Source organism: Ambystoma mexicanum, chromosome 7p, assembly GCF_040938575.1.
Source record: "Ambystoma mexicanum isolate Mex_15411 chromosome 7p, UKY_AmexF1_1, whole genome shotgun sequence".
Classification (NCBI taxonomy): Eukaryota; Metazoa; Chordata; class Amphibia; order Caudata; family Ambystomatidae; genus Ambystoma; species Ambystoma mexicanum.
The window spans coordinates 953968083-953988942 of NC_090939.1; the positions used below are offsets into that span (position 1 = coordinate 953968083).

The following is a 20860-nucleotide window of genomic DNA, read 5'->3' on the forward strand; positions in this document are numbered from 1 at the left end:
GACTTCTGAACCTGTTCAACAGGACCTGCACTATCGGTTAGTGGCACAGAACAGTATACTGATGCAGCAAGGCACCAGTGTACACTATGCTTTTGGCATGGAGCTTATGAAAGGGAAATTTGATGAACAAATTTCCCTTTCAGAGATGGAATTTTCTACATCATTTAATAAAAATCGAAAAACCCATTACTTCTACACCCTTGCCAAGTCGAAATCGTGACAGTCCTTCCTGATACTGAAATATTGTTGATTGTGCATGGATTATAAGTTAGGCATGTATCAGAAGCGGCTTTGGAGTAGCCTTGGTGCGGCTTGATATGCTGGTTGCTAGACGCTGATGGGTCGTTTCCTCTAGCTCGCTCCTGCTAGTCTCTGGCGCATTGGAAGTGATGGAAGCGTTCTGGTGGGGGCGTGTGGGAGCAGGAGCCCACTGATGGCGCACTGGTGAGGAGATTATGTGTGGGGGAATGCAGCAGAGTTGGGGCCGGTCCCACTCGCCCGGTGAGTGCTGTCTGACGATCAATTGCACATGACAGTGAGTGTGGCACCGAACGCTCACTGAGTTGTTTCACCCCATCCCTGTTTTCCTGGGTGAGCTGAAGATGCGGCCATACTTGTAGCAGCAGCGTTAACTGCCAGAGCTGTGGCCGCAGTGGTAGCCGACCTAATCCTGAACGGAGCAGTAAGTTCATTCCGCACCCTGCAGAATGAAGGGTCCTGAGTTGGTGGACAATAAGGGTTGCAGCTGCGACAGTAGGGGTGAGCTCATAGCTCTTGGGGTTTTGGTGCAATAGCACAGCACCCGGACAGTTCTGTGAGCCAATTGTGAGGGCTGGTGAGGCGACTTTGTGGAGTGGAAGTCCCCCCCCCCCCCTCAACCCACCCCATTTTGTCACCCTCCAGACACTCCTTGGGCTAAAAGATTGTGGATGGGAGCGGATAGAGGCAGCACTGATATTCACTCTGTAGTGGACCTACGGGCCCTCAGGGAATTATCAAATGGCCTGGGAGTTACAGCAGACGCCAGGCAGCGGGCAAAGACGTTTCTGGTCTCAAAAAGGGGAAAAAAGGTGGTGCTGATTAATACCTTAAATCCAGCAATACAACCAAAAGTTACGGGGTTCCTTTTGCCTTCAGGGCCCCGTACCATGACTGATTTAAAATGATCCCACAAGGTTTAAAACAGTGGATATGCCCCGTACTATTGATCATAATGACTTTCAATTGTTAACGATGGCTCACTTCTAAACTTGGTGATGGATCTTAAGCGGAAGTCTTTGGGCCATACTTTGTTCCAGCTGGCTAAAATACCAGGCCAAAACTATTACAACACTCTGGAGACTAACTTCGCTGCCACTCCAAATTTGAAAGCGCTGCTGTCAAGCTCTGCGATTTCGGATGAAGGTACGGCCTCTACCGAAGAAAAAGTAGACTCCAGGGTGGAGGGACCTGAAATGGATGCCGGTGGTACCTTGCATAAGCATGCTATTGACATGATCCTGTCAAAAACTAGGCTCTTCTTACATTATGCTCTTAGACTTGCAGCGGAACAACAAGAGATGAAGGCCTTGGTAGCTAAGATTGTAGATGTAATCTTAGACAATAGTGCCCATCTAATGGTGAATCAGGAGAACCCTTAGGGGTTGTTGTACCAGTGCAGCCCCTGAAAGAGATTGGGGAACAGATATGGGGAACAAATGAGGAGCTTGCACGTCTGGAGGCGGACCAGGAGACCTCCCAGGCCAAGTTGGATCTAACCCCAGCCTTAAGGAATGATTCACTTGCCATCATGGTAGCAACAGAGCAAGATGCCATTGATGTGATATGCAATGAGTTATCCATGTTGAGAGATCTATAGGCCTAAAAAAAAGATGCCCGCCAGCCAGGAAAACTGCTCATCATCTGCTTATTAATGGAAACATTGTACATTTGGAGTGTAGTTGTCCAGGACTGGTGGTCTTGGTATCTAAAGGTAGAAGAGCAGTGGTAACCCGAGACATGGGTAATGGTAGCTATAGGCAAGAAGAATTAAGGGGCTAGTTGGACAATTGGATCACCTCCTCTAGAGAACCAGAACAAGGTAGGTTGGACGTACCCAAAAGTCTGGAGGGACAAAAGGGGCCAATTTACGTGGACCATAACTTAAACCGACATGCAGACATTTGCCTAAAAACTAAACGTGGTAGCTCTTTGATGGCCGATGATGCAAATGTCAACCCTATTGTACCTGAAATGGGTGAACCAGCAGCCATGACTTAAGTCTATTTGAAATGTTGGGAAACTTGGCAAAAGTGTAAGACATAGCCCCGGGGGTTGATAGTCCATTCTTCAATCATACCAACCTATTATCACTTTTGAAGAAAGTTCTGGGGTTGTCAGCAATTAGTAGGAGAGATTTGCTAGAGATGAAGCTCCCTAAATGGCATAGTGCCTCGAATTGGGCACTTATTGAACTAAGCTCACCAGCAATCACTTCTTTTATATACTTGGGCGTGATTCAATCTCACAGTGTCACATCCCTATCCCGAATCTGTGCGGGGGTAAGTTAGACACACAATATAGGTCTCTTCTCTAGTCCAGCGTATACAGACCCCGAATGTTAGGTTGGTAAGTTGGAACTTCCAGGGCTTTAATAGCTTTATGGGGAATCCAGATAGACAAACCAAATAATTTTCCTAGAAGAAACGTAGCTTTGTGTACCGATGGTGGTGGATGGGTTTAGAGCTTTTCAACAAAGGGTGATAAAACTCTACAGGAAGACCTTCTGGGGGTCTAGTTATACAGATACAAAACTCCATGTTTATAGAAGCAGATTTTTGGAGTGTAGATACCTATGGCTTATTGGTATAAGAAGAAAAACTGAAGGGCATATGTTATTAAGCCAATATTGCTAGTTAATATATACAGTAATGCGGCTCATATAGGGGTGGGTCTCCTGGCTGAAAAAATGTGGAGAAGTCTGGGAAATATTTGTGTGATCAAAAGGGTTCCCATATGATTATGGCTGGTGATTTCAATATGGTTCTTCACGGGCGGAAAGCAATGAGGGCGATTGTGTACCCCAGAGAAATGAAGGAGGGGGAAAGATCAATTTTGGTCAGATTTACTAACTACATGGAATTTTTAAGAATCTTGAATGGGGCAATGGAGGGGGGCATTCCCTCGAGATCAACTTTTCAGCTAGGGGAGAGGACAGCATACTGGGACTGTGCAGCAGTAACACGAGATCTCTGAGATATGTGAGGAATTGATAAAGGTGGAATCTAATTGGAGTGATCACACAAGTTAAGATTGAGTTTGAAGGTTCCCGTTGCTGTGCCTTCTCGGCGTATGATGAAGGGGGTGACAGTTAATCGGGCTGGAAATAGACTCTCAAGATATGTGGGGAACCTGGTAGGCTATAATAATCGCATCCAGAATTTCCTGGCAGGATCTTCTGAAGGGCAAAGGAACGTGTGGATTACTCCTAACAGCTTCAAAGATTTCTTGGATAGTTTTTTAAAAAGACCTCACAGGGATACCCGAGGGAGGGGGGGGAGTAAGAGATCTCAAAATTTTGCGACAGTTGTCCAAGATGAAAAACTAATGCTGAGAAGAGAGAATCTGCCCAGCCTCAGCATGTAGGTTTGGTGGCTATCAAAAAGATGAAGCAAAAGTTTAAAAATTGGATGAAGACCTATAGATTCATACTGATACAGAATGATGGAACTAAAATTCTGGAGACACTAGTAAAATAAATGCAAGGAATTTTTGGGAAATAATTAATTCCATGTGTAATACCCAAAGCCAACTGCAAAGTAATGTGATTGCGGAGGGCGAGTGTATAAAGCACTTTCAATGTGTCTATAGGAAATCGGACCTTGTGGTTTCTTGTCCATTAGCTAATTTGGCTTGGGAATTGAATATGTTAGCAGATTTAATAGCGATGATGATAAAAAAGAACATCAAATTTGAGGGAAGCCGGTCCAAATGGCCTTTCAATCCAGCGCTATGGTCAGTGGTATTATTCAGGTTGTTTGGATCCATTCTGCAAGAGGTCCGGTCTCGACTTCTTGACCATTATAGTGCACATGTATAAGAAGGGAGACTGGGCTAATCCGGGGAGTTGATGTAGAGAGCAACATCTTCTCATGTTTAGTCCTGAGGGACCTTGAGTGTTGGATAAATAAAAAGGGGCATTCTAGGACAATACCGGACTGGGTTTCGCAAGGGGATGGGAACCGACCTGAATGGCTTGGTGGTTGGTTGGTTGGTTGAGAGAGGAATCTCTCAGAGCAGGCAGTTTACTGCTATTTTTGGCTGCTGTTGACTTCTCTCAGGCTTTTGACTGTGTGAATCGTAACCTGCTCTGGCTCAAATTGAAAGATTGGCAGATTCTGGGACCCCTGTTGGCAATTCTGATTCATATACATGATCATAATCTGCTGTGAGTGAGACTGAATGGACAATAATTGTCAGAGGCCTTCTCTGCTCAGAGGGGACTTAGGCAGGGTTGCAGTTTGGCTCCCTGTTTATTCCACCTCTATATAGCTGACATGATAAACCCACTGATGAAGTAAGGCTGCTGTCATTAAGCATACCACTATTAGTGAATGCTGATGACGTAATCCTGATGGATAGGACCCAGCAGGGGCTCCAAAGATTATTGGATGCCATTAAAGTATATGCTGTGAGAAAGCAGTTGGTGATTAATGACAAGAAAACTATAATTAAGTTTACGACAAAATAATAGATAAAAGGGCACTTGGCTGGTATATGGACACTCGTTTAATAAATCCATTAGCCTAGATCACCTATTTGGGGTTCAAGCTAGATGTAATGGACAATAAAGATTTTGCCCTCACGTATGCTTGCCAAGGCCACTCAAGCCGGAGCTCAGATGAGGAAAATTAGGTCTAGATATTGCAGATTCTCGATGCGTCCTTTGTTGGTATGCTATAGAATGAAGTTGGTGCCATCTAAGCTATATATATATATATGGAACAGATCAGTCACACACTACACTCCCTACAGTATGAGAGGGTTGAGGCCAGAATTTGAAGAGGGCATTGGAGTTACCGGATTGTATACCAATGCCCTCCTTAAAATTCGAGTAGGGTCTCACAGCACTGAGTGCAGTGTTGGACTGGAGGATTCTGTCATTTATATAGAAAGATCTTGGTTCCTCTGAAGGATTCCCTACACAAGAATTTGACCGATATCCTACAGTCTGAGCATCGGGCGATGAGTAAATTCAGGGAGAGAGCTAATGGAATACTATCTACGTTGGAAGTATCGGTGGAAGACTTGAAGGATTATACCAATGTGGTGGAAAAGGGTCTTATTAAGGGGAGACAGGATAGCTACAATTGCAAGTTCAAGGCAATCTTAAATGTATTACACATCCTTTTTGGATAAACCACTGGGGAGCATCCCGAAATACCTGGAACGATTCCCAAATGCATATTGGGCTCTATAATTCTTAAGATACAGGCTGAACCAGCTCCCTACAGGAGAAATCGCACAAATAAGCCCCCGAAATAGAGAGGTGAGGGTGGGTTACAGACTGTGTGGTGATAGAAGTGTGCTTCAGAATAGAGAACAAGTGGTTTTGCACTGCCAGGCACTCCCAACCTTTAGATAATTAGTCTTGGAAAATGTGGCTTAGAACTACGAAGTGCTAGGTGTGACTGCATTATTTGCCCGTGTTTCCAGTGGAGAAGAAACAAAAGCTACAATAGCAGTTCTAAAAATCTTGAATAGAGCTAGTCTGATAAAGCTGAAATTGTGAACTTTTTGCTGTAATTGGATCTACTTACCCCGCATCAACCCAAAGGAGGAGATATCTCCTTATTCTTGTTTTGAATTTAGCTGTATTGCTAATTATGATAGTGGACTTCATTTATTCTATTTATTGTTCTGATGAATTATTTTAATATGTATAATGACATTATTTGGGTCTATGTATTAATGTATGTATATGTTTTTCTTTTAAGGTTTGTGTAAGGTTGACTTGGAGCAACCAGGATCACAATAAAACATTTTTTTAATGGAAATCTGTCACATGGGAACAAGTTTATATTTCCCTTTTACTTGATGTTCTAGGGTGAAGAGCAGGATGACATTCCTCAGTTGCCTGACCCAGACTTGGAATTGGGTATTTTGCCACGTGAAATCAGGAAGCTGGTAGAGAGGCGTCGCCAAGTAAAACAGCTTATGAAGCAATCGGACTTGAATCCGGACCTCTACATGCAGGTAAGGAGAACACACTAATGGCGACTACTTTGTTACAGCTGTTTTTTAAAAGGTACTTCTGCTTCTTAAAATATCTCCCTAATGATTGACTAGCAAATGCCACCATTATGCCGCAAACCTTTCACTGTTGGTTCACCAGCTTTCTTGAGTTTCCTTTATTTTTCGGATCTTTTCTAAAGCGTTTCCCCTTCCCTCTAACGGGCATTCCATGTCTTGTGTAATTCTCTCACTGTCCCTTCTAGTGGAGCTACCATACTTTTTTTTTTCTTCTTTTTATTTCTACATTTAGACAGAAATCCATCTAGCAAGGCTATGTGAAACTTGTATCTCTGGGAAGGAGGATGCCAACCTTCCCAAGTGTAGGCTAGAGCTCACCTATTTTAGCCAGTGGTTCTTAAGTCTCCCATCCCTTCTTTGTGGAGTCTTTGGCTATTCTGGTGAGCTGTATTCATTCATTGCATTTAGTGTGTCTCCACTTTGCTTCAATTTGCCTTGACTCTTTCTTTGACTCTCATTTTGTCCTTCTCTCACTGACAGTTTCTCTCCTTTCATTCTTTACATTTCATACAATGTGCCTTCATTTGTTAAACATATTGTATGTATGCCTATTGCCTGTGATCTGCTAATGTGATCAATGGTTCTACTGAGCTTTCGTCTTTATTTGCAGTATGACATCAGACAGAAGGCTTTGAAGCTCACAGCCAATAGTATGTACGGATGCCTGGGATTTTCATTTAGCAGATTCTATGCCAAGCCGCTGGCTGCTTTGGTGACGCACAAAGGAAGAGAGGTATGCCCTGCCTAGGGACATTTTCCCATTTGAAAGTGACATCAGCAACTGTTTCTAGTTTCTCTGTAAGGGGGTGGACCTTCTAGAGATACTGCCCTGATTTGGTCATTTGATTTGCTGCTGTTTGTGTTTAGGCGCACACTAGCTGTCTAATTGGAAACTTTAACATGGACTTACTACGGCAAATATATATTGCTGAAGGCCCCCGTGAGTGGTAGAAGAGCGTGTGTATATTAGCATTCCAGGCAGATCATAAAACTGAAAGACTATTAAAGGTGTAAGAATGCAATTACAATGTACTTATTTTGTGAAAGTCATCCAATAGTTTCGGAAAAATAATCTGTAGGGGAAGCTTTCAACTTTGGCTTTCATTCATTTGTAGTTTGTTTCTTTGGTGGAAATGGATCTAATGTTAATATACCTTGACTAGAATGAACCCTTGCCTCTCATACTTGAATGTTTTCAATTGTATGAAGTGTTGGGATTGTCAGCTCTCCTTAATGGAACTATTCCAAAGGCAGTTAAATTAATTTTGGGCGAATTTTAGCTATCATACAAGCCTCTTAAAATCGTCAAGTGTCGTCATAAGCAGTGAAGAAAGGAGGGAGTTGGCCTGTGAGAAGGGACGTACAGCTTGCAGTGTCCTTTAGCTATGTTGGCACACATAACATGCCTGTAGCCACTCTATGCACTGTGCCTTCTCTCACTCGCCTCCCTGCCCACACAATGTCCCTTGGGGAAAAAAGGCTCCCTTTTACAGCATTCTTTGCTTTGGAGGTGCTGCGGAAGTCCAGTAGGCGGTGTCCTGATTCCTAAAGTGTACATAAAATAAAGAGCAAATGATGTCAATAACTTCAGAAAATCAGAATGAGTTTCTCATTTTAATAAATTATTCATAGCGTTATTTTTTAAACTAAAACATGCTGAGGTGTAAATCGTGCTGCTTCAGCTATCGTAAGGATGAATGATTAGTGAAATGTGCTTTCTTTAGAATATAAAGAGTTGTTTTACTTCTAATGTATTCCACTGGCTGCTTCCCCTGAGACACCATTCTTATATGGCCTCCTGCCATGCTACTCTCGCTTTCTGACCCTTCTTCATTGCATGAAGGGCCCCATTGCCTAGTGTCTTAAAAGCTTGTAGTTGCTCAGCATTAGGCTGAAATACAGTCGGGCTGCCCAATTTAACAATCTTCTGCATGTATTTTGAGGCAGGTTTTTGGCTTGCATGCTCATTGTTTGCATGCCCTTTGTTTTGTTAATTAAGTAGTTCATTACCATTGATGTGGGTGAAAGTATCGTGTATTTAAAAAATAAAATAAAACGTTAATTGATATTCAAAATAACATAAGAAAACAGTGAAGGAGTTTGAGCATACACAGTATTGGGGACATGTATAATATTGTCTCTTATAATACAATCCACGAACGTGCCTGAGTAATGTCCCAAAACAAAGCATTAATGCAGAAATTCTTCTGATCAGAGGCCTTCTCCTTCAGTCGGTCGGATCTGTGAAGTGCCAACACACCATCTCCCCCCAACCAAGTCCAATAACGATTTCCTTAAAGCTCCCCAACAATAGTTCCAGGGCATGACTCTGCCAGTACAACCCCAAAAAAATGAAGCATTCTTCCTCAAGGCGGTTTCAAATCAGGAGAGGTTGTGAGAGCATTCATTGATCATTGTCCCCAATCCAACAATAGAACCGCCTTCGTGTCCACATCTTTATCCTGGTGCAGCACTTCTGTTTCGGCTAAACCCCATCTTTTTACATCAGACACCCATTGAGGGATATGAGGGCCCCTGGGACACTACCACGATATTGCTAACCTTCTTTTAGCTAACAATAGAAAGTGGGCAATCTTTGTACTTTGTTTCTCTTTCTTGTTACCTTGTAATTTACCCAGCAAGCACACGACCGGATCACATTCAGAGGACTTATGAAGTCATGTGTTGGTCCTGTCTGTCACCTCCTTCCAATAGCATTTAACAGGGCACTCCCAGACCATATGCCAGAAGCCAGCAGACTCTTGATTACATCTAGGGCATGTGTGGGACAATTCCGAGCTAATGAAATGCATCAAAGCTGAAGGCATGTAGACCCTGTGAAGGAAATTAGACTGGATGAGCTTGAACCTGGCATTCCTAGATGCCTTTTTAATGTGTGCAAGCCATTCCCACTCAGATATTGCATAGCCCAGATCGTTTTCCCATTTGCCTTTTAATCGCAAGGACGGTGTCGCCTTCCATATAATACTTTGCACATCTTAATGTGTTCCTTTGCCTTCTCCCATTTAAAAGAACTCCTGCACCAATAGCATGGATTGCGGCTCATCCGGCATAACCAACCACAATTCGGCTGTTCTCCCAACTGCCCTGGCATAATTCAAAAAGTGTCCTTGTGGCATGTAATATTCCTCAAGTATGGTGCATTTGACCACATTTGTCAACCTCTCAAATACTTTTTCATGGCAAAAGAATGGCACCCACTGATTGGGACAAAAGCCTACTTGCTTCCTAAAATGTCGCTCCAGTTTGGAGAACAACTTTTTCTTTTAACTCGTGGTGTTTTCTGGATTGCTTTTCATTGTAATTGCAGATATTGTTTATTTTGTGTTCTTCCTTGCTTTGGGAGTGAAAATTACTTGATTTGCCGAACCTGTTTCTATATGGTCAGGGTGATTTAGCATGCAATTTCTTCTGTATGTCTTTCTATAAAGCACAAACCTAGCTAGAGTGCAATAGAGGTATGTGGAAGATTGGTGCTTGAAAGTCAGATTGACCAGAGTACTTGTGTAGGTGTTACAAAACCAATCTGCAAAAGGCATTGTATGTTGTTGAACTAAATTTGGAATGAGAGGAAATGTGTTCCACTGGTTTAATGGAAGCTATGTAGCCGGAAACCTGGACTTAAATACTTGCTTCACACTCAAGCAAATTGTGTGGAAATGACTACCTCGTTGTGCCTTATTTAGCTTAACTGCCTGAATTGGGATAACAAAGCAATGATTGGGTTATGGTTGGGCTGTAGACAAAGCCCCACAGATACATAGGTAATAGAATGTAATGTGGCTCTGCATATCATTGTTGGCCTTTGAGCTATGGGCTTACCATCACAGAAAAGTGAATTATAAAATACACGTAATACCGTTATGAAATAGGGCAATATTAACTAAGTATCTAGTGCACACATGAATTGTCTCTCTATGTTGAATACAATGTATCACCGTTTCCCAAATCAATGTATTAATATGAATGACATGGGCAGTGCATGCAAAGAAAGTATGTGTGCACTGGGCCAGAACACTTCAACATGGATGAAGATAGGTGTGGTCCCAGTGATTGATATGGTACTTACCTTCATAAGGACCCTGGGTTGATATGGGAAAATGCTTTACGAAATAGCTCTCGCCAACACACCAACCCTCCCACACTAGCTACGTGTATGCACGATTTAGAAAAACAAATAGTGTTAAAGAACCCTAAGCACGGAAATTACTGGTGTGATTACTACCCGACAGTTGTCCTCTAAATGTTTTGGGTCATTTAAAGGGATGTAACCTGTGCGCCTTTGGGTACAAAGTGTTCTCTGTATTTGACACGCTATCCTAATATTTCTCAGCACACATATGCCCTCCTCTTGGATACAGAGAATGATGTGCCTTAAGTGCTAGATTATTGTATCCACTTATCTGGGGTGGCTGAGAACTTCGTGCTTATGCACCAATTTGACCCGCTTTGCTGTTGGTACATGTATTGTCATATAGAAAAGTACTTCTGAGGGGTCCAGTGCAGCTGGGAAGAAGCCAGTAGAATGCTAAAGCGGTCTCTAAATCACTGGACTTCCCTGAAGTCCTCCCGTGTGGCGAACTGTTCCCCAGGCTTGCTTGTTTTATCATGGGTGTGGTCTTGTCAGCAAATTGTCCCAACATACACAGAGGAGTGGCATGTGACTGACTCTTAAGTCATACTAGCCTTTCAAAGGCTGCAGCCTGTCATGAAATCTCCTGACTTCCATAGCCATGCATAGCTCAGGTGTGAAAACCGACCATGCTCTACTCGGGAGGGTTATTATGCTGACCGCAAGGGCATGTCCTTTACCACTAAACTGCAGCAATTTTACTAATCGTGTTAGCGAGCACTATTTCATTCAGGACCAACACCGACTTCCGTCTTCTTAAGGCTGTTTGTATAAGTATCGACATTTGGGGTGAGAGGATTCGGAATTGCTGAGTGCTGTTTACCCTTGTCTTATAGCCTTGTTAGCTTGATGTAACATCTACCAGCAGCTGCTTTTGGCTCCTTGTACCAACTCGTGCCATACAAAGATGCCAATGTATGTTTGGGAATACATATAAAGGAAAAATAGTCCCCTAGTGGTTATGTAAAGCTTTTTGTATCCTATATAATGCACAAAAGGTTCATGTTTCAATCTCACGTGTGAGTTACATGTGTTCCTTGCTACACACTGGCGTCTTGTTGCTCATGTATATAGTTCCTGCCTACTGTGTGTTGCAGCTCCTGTTATCAAATCTCAATTTCAAACCATGGGGTAATTGTAGCATCTGTTATCAGTGCTTCGAGATAATCAATGTAACACTGTTTTAAAGATCAATTGTTAAATAATGTCTTTATTATTCTCGTTATTGCCACCACCCTGACAGCACGTCTTCGCGTTCGATTCTGTATTGAATATTTGTAAGCATGCTCTATGGTTGGTCTAGTGAATATTGTAAACTGCAGGTCGCATCTGCTTCTGTCCACCTTTTGACAATTGGAAGGGGTGTTCGAATTACCCTTTCCTCTCAGTCTGCGTCCCTCATAAATCCCAATTTCCCATAAGCAACATTTCTGATCATTATTGGTATCGTTTGGCAATGGTTCACAAATAGTTAATGACTGGCCTTTGTTGAAACGAAAGCGTAAACTGTTGGCTTTGTCACGGCTCGTTCCACATCTATCTTGCATAGAGTGTCATATCCGGACAAGTATGTTAATTACTATCGTTGTGTTTTTCTCAGGCTAAATTCTTTGAAGCAAAACTGGCTTTTAGCCTTCCTATTTTGCTAATTTGGGTTTAACATGTATTAGACAGTCAAGTCAGTAATGCTGCGGCTGCTAAAACTTTATTGTGGCGCACTCCTTCCTTCCCAAGTTTCGTGCACCCGAAGCTGCCCTGGAAAGCATCCCTAAAGATTGGAGACTACCCACCCCTTTGTCTGAGCCCAAATGCCTTTTTTGTTTGCCTAAATCCCATCGGACTATCATTCCTACCGTGTTTCCTGCCCTTTGTCCTCCGAAAAATCTGGTTGCATTCTTTTGGACCCCCTCTGGGAGTTTTGTCTAGCTTGTTTTTCAATTGGAGAATAAAGTGGCTCCAAGTGATGATTAGGTTAAATCTCCTGCAGTACAGAAGTAAACCTATCTTGCGTGACCCAGAGTAGCCAGCGTTTAACCCTACAAAGTATCTTTCTGTTCCCGCTTTTCTTTTTAGTTAAATGGCGAGGTATTCTGGCACAACACCACATTAGTCATCCATCTTAATTGAGATCCCCAAATCTGGAGCAAGCACCTTTTGGTCCAAATGACCCTCCCACCAACACATTCCCCCGACCCCCCCCCCCCCCCCCCCCCCCCCCGCCTGCAATCCCCTTTGCATTCCAGCCTCATCGACCCCTGTTCTATAGAAGTAATTGGGTTCTGAGGCCAGTTGTGCTGAATACGCAGCATATCCACAATTGCACAAAACTCAATCCTTTCTTACAGACATCAGATCAGGTGTATGCTGTATAGTTCCTGATGTAAGCTACAGGTCATCCTCCTAAAACAGTTTGTGATGCTTGTGAATCTGCTCAGAATCTCATGCTGTGCATATAGTCCGACAGCCAGTGGTAACCGCGCAGAGTATTGCATCTTTTTTCGAAGATCGAAAAGGGACATCGACCTGGGCGTATCTGTAACACGATTCCTACTGTGACATGTAGTGTACCCATGATCCCTCACGCGTTGATACCCCTCAGATTGTTTTTTCCACCAACTGGTCAGCCTCTTTCAAGCAAATCCCTTGTTAACGAAGTTTATTGCTGTGTTGACGCACCAGTTCGATGATTTCTTCTACTGTTTCTGTTGGCTGCCCCGTGAACCTTTGATATTTCGGTGGCTGCTGACTGCCTTTACCACAGGCTTCAGGCTTTACAGTAGGGAGAGTGCAGACCCTTATTCGCAGCATTTCTCTTTCTCTTTAGAGTATGCCTTTTCTTTCCGTCTTCTTTCCCAGTATGCAGTGATAAAATTGTGGCAAAAATGTCGCCTGTGCAAAGAATTGCGGCAAAAATGCTGTGGTTTGACCCGGTAACGGTTTACCCCATTATACCATTTTTAAGGGGAGCGGCGGTGTCCCCCGCTTCCCTTAAATGGTTTAATGGGTCCTGGGATTGCGGGGGTGTCCCCCGCATCCTTTACATGGATTGCGGTGGCAAAACCACAGCCTTTTTGCCACAATATTTTGCGTCCACGGCCATTTTTGCTGCAATTTCAACAAATGGAACCTCTTTGCTTTGTATGGCTGCTCTTTTTCCACTTTATAATGGAGAGGATTGCATTTAAATGTTGCACTTCCTGTTTTCAAAAGTTTCTGTGGAAGCACACTCATAAGTAGTGTAAGAACTGCTTACCTCACGACCACGACTAGGTGCGTTGCAAAACCTGTCGACACTTTCGGCCCAAAACGCTTAATGAAAGGCACACTAAGCGGTGGGTGGCCTACGCCATGCAGGCCGAGTCCCATTCTCCCTCTGTCACCTCACCTTGGACAAGGATTCCTCCAGCAGCCACGGCTCCAGTTCGGAGGTCAAAAACATCATTGTGGAGTTGATAGACTTCCACGTGCCTGTCCCCAGCCCCACTTGGCATGCCAAACACACTTCTATGGGGAGACATCGACTGGCAACAAGGGCAAACATTCTCACACCAAGGCTAAACGCACAACCCCTTGGCCTCGTTTGACTGTGCTGTCAAAGACCTCCGGCACCCGCAGGTCTGTCGCTCATGCGGGCAGGGTCGGATCCTGCAAAAGAGGGTCACCCTGCTACTCTGGCCAAGGAGAATCCAGTGCTTACCAAACCCCTCACCAGCGGGTATTTCCGAGTGGCAAAGGAAGGGGTAGCAATGCAGCCGCCAGAGGCTCCCCTGCCAGCAGATGACTCTGATTTGGGCCCCCTCCCATGCATCTCCAGCAGGAGATCGGAAAACATGCTTCAACCACGCATGGGAGATCAGTTCAGACAAGTGGGCACTCAAGACTGTAGGCAAAGGTTATTGCACTGAGTTTATTCAAACACTTCAATATCACTCGCCAAAGAACAGACGAGTGTCGCCCAACCATGTCCTCATCCTTTAAGAAGTGGAGGCCTTGCTGGAAAAGGGAGGTATCGAACTCGTCCCGGATCATCGGGTAAACAAAGGTATCTATTCAGTATGCTTCCTTGTACCCTCAAAAGGCCCTCTCTTAGACTTGCGCCCTGCAACCAAGTTTGTCAGTCCTCAGACGTCCAGGAGGACTCTGCAGGAGGTAATTCTGTTGTTGAAGCACAGGGATTACATGACCAACTTGGATATGAAAGATGCATACTATAATATTTCAATGTTGCCTGCGCACAGGAAATACCTGGGGTTCAAGATAAAGAACAAAAACAATCAATTCAAGGTATGGTTTGGTATGGTATGGTATTGTTTATTTGTGAAGTGCCTATACACAAAGCAAGTGTTTCAAAGCGCTCAAGGTGGGGAACAGTCATTCAGAGCCCTTGAAGTTTTGAACGGTACAAGTATGCACGGGCAGAGTGGGTGCATGGAACAAGTGCATATAATACGATTTGAAGTGTAGATAACAGCAAATAGGTCTGACCACGATCCTGCAGTTTTTCTAAGTGCATTGAGGCGCCACCATGCAAGGAGGGGAGATGAGGGAAAAACAGACTATCTTCAAGGCATGGTGCATTCCGATCTTGCAAGTGTGCTGACAGGTGCAGGAGAGGGGAGGGGGGGACAAGGGCAGGAGGCAGGGGTTTGTGGGAGGGGACCAAGTGCTCCCAGTCAGTCAGAAGCTGGGGTAAGTGGGTCTCTCATGGGTCATTGACCAAGTGCAGTAACAATGAGGCAAGTGCGAGGCGACTGGCAAGGGTGCCAGGGACCTGTGAGACTGAGGTACACCAGGCAACCAGTCAGCAGGCTGCATGGAAAAGGAGGGAGCGAGGGGTAGAGCAGAGAGAAATGTTAGCAGGGTAGAGGGAGCGAGAAGGAAGAGGAGAAGAGGAATGTCTTAAGGGGTTTCTGGAACTTAAGGAGATGAGACTTAAGACTGAGTGTGGCAGGGAGGCTATTCTATGGGGAGGCCCCTGCAGAGGATAACTATCTCCCTCCAAATCTGTGCTTGGAGAACTGTCTCACTTGTAGAAGGTTGGAGGTAGATGAGCGGAGGGGCAAAGGAGGACAGTATTTAGGTAGGCAAGGTTGCAAATTGGTAGGTCCCAGGACCCAGAAAGCCTTGTGGACAATGCAAAGGGTCTTGAAGTTGATCCTTGCAGCCACAGGGAGCCAGTCGAGGTATTTCAGCGCTGTAGAAATGCGGCCCCTGTGCTTCAGGCCAAGGATATGTGTCGCAGTTCTGTTCTCGATGAGTTGCAGAGGGCGCAGAGCAGAGCACAGGCAGGGAGATTGAGAAAGAGGTTGTTGCACTAGTCCAGCCTTGAGAGAAACCGGGCTCTGGAGACAGTGAGACGCTAGGGGAAGGTGAGAAAAGGAAGAGTATTCCCCTTCGGCATTGCCTCAGCCCCAAGGGTTTTTACCAAGGTACTGGCAGTGGCGGCAGCTCAACTGCGCAGGACTGGCTCATAACTGAAGACACATCAAGCCTGTCTGGAGAACACCCAAAAGACTATACACCTAGGGTTCTCCAGCAACGAAAATAAATCGTCTTGTCCGCAGCCAAGTGAACCCATTTATGGGGCCTTTATTCGGACAGAAGAGTGGCTTGTCTTCCCCTCCAACAAGAGGGTCCAAAACATGTTGTTCCAGATCCCTCAGTATGTAGCCTGTCATATAACCGTACAGAAAGCCATGCGGCTTTTAGGAATGATGACCACCTGCATTTTCCTGGTTCCACACGCCAATCTGCATGTGCGTTCTATACAGGCGTGGCTCTTGGGCCAATGCTGTCAAGCAAGTGGTCAATGGGTTGATATAGTGGTTGTCTCAAAAGCCCTGTTCTGTCTCTGCAGTGATGGTCGAAGGACAACCTTCTAAAGGGAAAATTATTCACCACCCTGCAGTAGTGACCACTCTCACCACTGGCGCATCCATGTCAGGGTGGGGAGCTAACCTTCTATACTAGACAGCGCACGGCACAAGGTCGCAATCAGTAGTGAACAAACGAATCAACCTGTTAGACCTACTTGCTATATTCAAAGCCCTGAAAGCCTTTCAGACACAGCTGCAAGGGAAGACTGTTTTAGTCTTTTATCGACAGCACCACAGCCATGCATTACTTAAACAAACAGGGAGGTACTCACTCTCCAGGGTTATCCAATCTGTCTCAGAGCATTTGGAAATGTGCCCACCCATGGTCCTCCTATCGCAAAACACATTCAAGGGGAACACAATATTCTTGCCGACGTGCTCAGCAGAGACATAGTTACCCATAGATCACGAGTGGCACTTGCACAAACACATTTTGCACGAGGTCTTTGCAGAAGGGGACATCCAGACATCAACCTCTTTGCAACACTGGAGAACACAAAATGCCTAGAATACGCCTCCAGATATCCCCAAAAGATGCCTAGGCAGAACAGTCTCTGGATTAAATGATCAGCAAGATTTGCCTACGCTCCCTCCCCCAACTCCTCTCCTCAACAGGATAATTCACAAGATGCACCAGGAACAAGTTACTCCAATCCTGATAGCACCAATGTGGGCTTGTCAGCCATGGTTCTCACATCTCATGAGAATGTCACTTTGCCCTCCAGTGAAGATGCCTGCTTCTACAACAGGTTGTCCCAAGATCAGGGGACAACACTGCACCCTTGCTCTCAAACTCTCAACTTAGCAGCATGGCTCATGAGGTCAGAGAGTTTGGGCATCTCCAGCTAACTCAAAGATGTATGGATATTCTTGGAGAGGCACGGAAACCTAATAACAGGCACTGTTATTCCAGTAAGTGGAAACGCTTTGTCATGTGGTGCAGTACTTGCAACATCAACCCAGTTGACAGTGTCCTTTATCTAACTCAAATGTTAGACTCTGGACTCGTTTTTAACTCATCAAAGGTCCACCTTGCTGCCCTTTCTGCTTATGCCACCTCTCAAAGCAAGCTTTCCTAGTGGAAAGTCCCTGTAATCCAAGCTTTCATAGAAGGGGTGAAAAGACTTCATCCCCTATTTCTAATCCAACTCCTGGATAGGACTTGTATGTTGTCCTTACTAAACTTATGGGCCCTCCTTTTAAGCCAATGCACAGAGCTGGTCTTAAGGCTCTCCGCTATGAGACTGCTTTTTATGGTGGCTATTACTTCTGTTGGTCTGTGAACTTCAGGCTCTTTCTTAAAGACCCATGTGTTACCATTCATAAAGACAAAGTGGTTTTGTGCGCACACCCACGTTTTTCACCAATATTCATTACCAAGTTCCATGTAAACCAGTCCATTCAAAGTCCAATTTTCTTTCAGCATTTCAGTAACTCAGCTGTAAGAAGCCTCCATACAATAGGTGTTGTGAGAGCAGTGATGTATTGCCTTGATGAGAAAAAACCACTGCGAAAGACGGATACATTCTTTGTCTATGTTGCTGTTGTTGGAGAAGGGGGGGACCCTGTCTTTGTCGGCAATCGCAAAGTGGATTGTTAAATGTATCCAAATGTTGCTCTGTCCAAAAGCGATTTACCCTTTATGCCCAAAGCAGGTTTTACTCAAGGCACAGAAGCTATTATAGCTTTCAAAGCAAATGTTCCTCTAGATTCTATTTGCAAAGCAGCTACCTGGAGTTCTGTTCACACCTCAACATTACTGCTTAGATGCATTCTAAGTCTGATTCTCAGGTGGGTCAGGCTGTGTTAAGACATCTTTGCACTGCTGTTCCTTACCACATCCCACCACCATCTCCAGGTACTGCTAGTCTATGCACAGCATGTGACATTAAGCAGAATCACAAGCATTAGAAGACCTACATTACTCACCGTAATAGTATTTCTGGTGCTTGTATCTGCTTAGATTCACATGCACCAACTCTTCCTTCCCTCTTGGAGTTGAAGGAACATCGTCTAACTCCTTCTTTTCTTCTGTACACACTTGTGCATTCTCTTCAGGCTCGTCCCTGGCAGAACAAAAACCGGGGGAACCTTGACACATGAGGGATCATGTGTACACTACACAGTAGCGAGTTAGACACGCCCAGGTCGACGTCCCTTTTCAATCTTCTTGAAGAAGATGCAATACTCTGCGATTACCACTAGATGTCGGACTATATGCACAGCATGTGAATCTAAGCAGATACAAGCAGCAGAAATATGATTACAGTGAGTAATGTAGGTCATCTCCCTTCAACAGAAAAGAATGTCTGGTGGGGGCGAACTATTCTACCTCTACAGACCATGCTGTTCTACCAATGTATGGCTTTGTGGCTCAGATTATGGATCATTTACCATCCTGAAATTCTACAGGTACCGAAACAGATTCTGGATCAAGCGTCCTTTCCTGCAGTACTGAAACCTGGACTATTTCCACAAACAATCTTATCCTTAAGCTAAGATTTCAGATTTGAGGCTGCCCCAATCAAAATCGCTGTGTGACAAGTAGCTTCTCTACAACCCATCAGGCTGTATAACAGATTCCTAGTTAAAGCAATTAAGGGTTCTACAAATTAATGTGTTTATTTACTTGTGACATTTGAGAAGAATTTGCCTTATAATTTTCTCACAGTAAAAGAGATGCAATCCAGCGTTTACGAATAAACAAGGACTTGATGGACACAACCGCTGGAGCGGCTAACTGCTTTGTAAGTGAGAACCTGCCGGGCTGGACAGGTCCGATTTGCTGGTTTTGTTTGATGGCGAGGTGCTTTTGCTTCTTCCATGGAAGAGGCATAGCACAAGTGCAAAATGGGGGAAGTAACAGCAAAATTCCCCAGTTCAATTTCTTCTGTCCATGTAAAAACCCATCCGTTCTCACAGCAAATAACCACTCCAAATCTAACTGCAGTGGTGCCAAAAAGTGCAAGTCTTGTTAAAATACAAAACGTCTGACTCTAGTTTTTTGGGTCATATTCAAGTCTCTATTGCTTTAGGGTGGGTTTGTCATTCCTCTTATTAATGAGCATTCATCCCCTTCAGTTGCAACTTCTTGCCTTTATGATCAATGGACCCATGTAACCCAAGACCCTGGAGTAGTTCAGATAATCAAAATGGGTATTCCCTGCCACTAGTTCCTCCCACTTTTCCCCGTAAAATGTCAGTTTCTCACGAGTTGCTGAATAGATTCACAGACTCAACCTAAATGGAACTGTTCTTGGAGCACAAATTATCAAGTGCGAAGAAAAGCAGGGTTTTCAGAAATTTAGACCAGGCTAGATCTGTGGGGAGAATTTGCAGTTTACCTGAATGCATCTCTCAGGGTTTTAATCCCCATAGTGTCTGAAACCATTGACAGCAAAGGCACAAGAGTGGAGCCTATGGCTGAGGAACATGCAAAACCACTGGAGGAAAGCGGAAAGCCTTCTCCGGAAAACATAGTCAAAAAATCAAGAAAGGCTTTCAAGATTTTTAAACGAGAGAAGACCGTAAATATCTTCGAGAGCTACAGTTGGAAGAGATGGGGTAGGGAGCTAAGGAAGATGGGCAGTCAGTTACCTAAAATGAGATGATGGAAGAAAATGTAGTGCAAGCCAAGGAACAACATACAAATAAAAGATCGCAAACTCAGAATACACATCTGGATGAAGTTGAGCAGAGTCAACATCAACTCATCTAAACTTCTGAAGTTAAGTGTGCTAATTTAGTAAAAAGGTGCACAAAAACTAAAAGGTGCCACAATTGTCACACGCAAACGTCACATAGATGTGAGATGATAGAGCAGTCTATGATTTGGGAAGAAAAGCAGAAGATGGAGGATCCTAGGCTCATGATAGATGAATTTATTGCCCTAAGATATCGAGAGGAAAAATCAAGAGCAGGAGGGAAAGAGCAATGGGCAGCGTTTTTTTTTTAAAATGCCCAAACAGAGCGAACAAAACTAAGCTCCCAATGAAAAGGAGTGATGGGGAGAAAAGATGAGGAAGGGGAATGAGTACACACTAATCCTTGCTACAGTTGTATACAGCACAAGAGGTTTAGCCCATTAGACAATAAACCTTGGCAAATAAGTGAAGAGCGGTGGGAAATTGGTGACCGAATTCGACTAACTAAAATAATTGATAAAAGATCCAGTAAGTGATAATAAGGAGAAATCTTGGAGAAAAAAATCAAACCACTGAAGGGAGTTTACCAATGAATGGGGGTCTTAAAAATAAATTATAAACTGATAATTTGATTTCCGGCCACATCTAAATCTGGAAATTCCACTTAATAGAACAAATGGTATCCGCAGAAAAAAAAGGAAAATATTGAATGGAGAAATTATCGCAGATGTTTGCGATAATTTTTCCAATTTTGGGGGCATTTAAAAAAAAAATATAGGGGTGGGTGGGTAAAGGGGGAGGGGATGTCACCCCTACATTTTTGCACACATAAAAAAAGCTAGGTACATCCGGACAAACATATTAAAAATCCCAAGTGAAATTCCTGCACTAGGAAG

At 44.0% G+C, this 20860-nt stretch overlaps 1 protein-coding gene across 2 annotated transcripts in view; it reads left to right on the plus strand.

Annotated features, from left to right (window-relative positions):
* The window catches only part of POLA1 (DNA polymerase alpha 1, catalytic subunit), a 2474741-nt gene that overhangs the window by 799594 nt on the left and 1654287 nt on the right, over window positions 1-20860 (plus strand). For both annotated transcript variants that reach the window (XM_069637299.1, XM_069637300.1), the window contains exons 25-26: window positions 6085-6234; window positions 6902-7024. In XM_069637299.1, coding sequence (XP_069493400.1) covers window positions 6085-6234; window positions 6902-7024 — 273 coding nt within the window. The remainder of the gene's footprint in view (window positions 1-6084; window positions 6235-6901; window positions 7025-20860) is intronic.